The sequence below is a fragment of the Benincasa hispida genome, chromosome 9 (genome assembly GCF_027475165.1).
Source record: "Benincasa hispida cultivar pf3 chromosome 9, pf3_genome.v1.1, whole genome shotgun sequence".
Lineage (NCBI taxonomy): Eukaryota > Viridiplantae > Streptophyta > Magnoliopsida > Cucurbitales > Cucurbitaceae > Benincasa > Benincasa hispida.
The window spans coordinates 54,945,109-54,947,269 of record NC_143486.1 but is presented as its reverse complement, the minus strand read 5'-3'; the positions used below and the strand labels follow the sequence as shown (position 1 = coordinate 54,947,269).

General features: G+C 42.9%; 1 protein-coding gene across 1 annotated transcript; it reads right to left on the bottom strand.

Annotated features, from left to right (window-relative positions):
• Positions 1 to 472: 472 nt before the first annotated feature.
• LOC150033923 (uncharacterized) lies at positions 473 to 1,048 on the bottom strand. Its single transcript, XM_090317124.1, has one exon. The coding sequence runs from the start codon at positions 1,046 to 1,048 to the stop codon at positions 473 to 475; it is 576 nt and encodes a 191-aa protein (XP_090173250.1).
• Between the last annotated feature and the right edge of the window lie 1,113 nt (positions 1,049 to 2,161).

Here is a 2,161-nt window from a genome sequence, read left to right as displayed (position 1 = left end):
GGTAGTGAGAGAGACGGCGGTAAGAGAGGTCGGGCAGTGAGGGAGAGATGCGTGAAGGAGATTGGGGGGGGGGGCACTTTTTTTTGTGGTTTACTATAATAATAATAATAAAAATAATAATAAAAGGAAAATAGTATAACTCTAATTAAATCCTTTCTTTAACCCACTTTATACTATTTAATTCCTTTCTTTTTTCGAAAAATAATTAATTCCTGTCATAACTTTTCAAATTGAATAATTTTGAATAATTTCCACGAAAACACTTAAATCCTCGCACTTATACTTTAAATTCAAAATTCCAAACATGCCCTTCAACTAAGGACAATTACTGAAAAAGGAAAAGTTTTACATTATTAATAAATAAATAAAAAAGTGTGAGATGTTACATTCTCCCCCCCCAAAGAACTTTCATCCTTGAAAGTTCATCCTTGAAAAACTCCGGGTACTGGGCCTTCATTTTATCCTCTCGCTCCTAGGTGGCTTCCCTGAAGTGGTGGTTCTGCCACAGAACTTTCACAAAAGCAATTTCCCGACAGCACAATGTCTTTACTTCTTTTGCAAGAATCTCTATGGGCTTCTCCTCGTAGCTCAAGTTATCATTAAATTGTAAGGCCTCGTAGTCAACTACATGGGACAGGTTTGTCACATACTTTCTTAGCATCGAAACATGGAAGACATTATGAATTATGGAAGACACTGCTGGGGGCAAGGCCAAACGGTAAGCTACAGGGCCAACTTGTTTCAAGACCTCGAAAGGTCTAATGAATCTCGGACTCGACTTTTCTTTCCTTCCAAACCTCAGAATACCGTTCATGGGTGCCACCTTTAAGAACACTTTCACCTTAGCCTCAAATTCCAAGTCCTTATGTCTTACATCGGCATAGTTGTTTTGTCTGCTCTGGGCTGTCTGCATACGAGCCCTGATCTTCTGTATGGCCTCATTTGTGGTCTGCACCAATTCAGGTCCTAAAAATCTCCTCTCTCCTACCTCATCCCAACACACAGGGGACCTGCAACTCTTCCCATTTAGGGCCTCAAAGGGTGACATCCTAATAGTGGACTAGTAGCTGTTATTATACGCAAACTCCATTAAACGCAAGTGAGCATCCCAGCTTCTGGAAAATTCTATGGCACAGGCACGCAACGTGTCTTTCAGTATCTGATTCAATCTCTCTGTCTTCCCATCAGTCTGAGGGTGGAACACTGTACTAAAGTTTAATCGGGTCCCCAATGCCGCCTGGAGACTCTTCTAGAAGTTAGACATGAAACGAGGGTCTCTGTCCGACACAATGGACACGGGTACTCCATGCAATCTTACCACTTCCTTCATGTATATCTATGCCCACTTATGCACTGAAAAGGTGGAATTTCCAGGTATGAAATGTGCTAACTTCGTAAGTCTGTCTACAACGACCCATATCACAGTGATACCTTTAACTGTTTGAGGCAACCTCATGATGAAGTCCATAGACACATGCTCCCACTTCCATTCTGGTACATTTAATGGTTGTAACAAGCCTGCTGGCCTCTGCCTCGGGGCTTTCACCTACTGGCACACCAAACACTTACTGACGAACTTCACAACCTCTCTTTTCATATCATTCCACTAATAGTAACGTTTCAGATCCTGGTACATCTTGGTGCTGCCGGGGTGGATCGAGAATAGAGAACTATGAGCCTCTGACAACAGTTCATCCTTAATGTCACTAACCGCCGGCACGCACAGACGCCCCTAATAAAGAAGGCCACCTTCTGCTGACACTGAGAATTCGTTATCCTAGCCTGATTCCACTCTACGAACTCTCTCCTCCAAATAAGGATCGTCTCGCTGCGCATAAATAATCTTCTGCCTTAGGCTTGGTTGCATCAACAACTGTGCTAACTGTGCCGTGACCTTCCCCATGACTACTACAATCTCTACCCTTTCCAGTTCCCTGCATAGGTGAGTCTGTTCGATAATGAGACCTGCAGAATGGGCCACCTTTCTGCTTAAAGCATCTGTCACTACATTTGCTTTCCCCGGGTGGTACAAAATTTCACAGTCATAATCCTTTACTAGTTCCAACCACCTTCTTTGCCTCATGTTTAGCTCCCTCTGAGTGAAAAAGTACTTCAAACTCTTGTGGTCGGTGAAGATCTGTATCTTTTCTGCATACAAGTA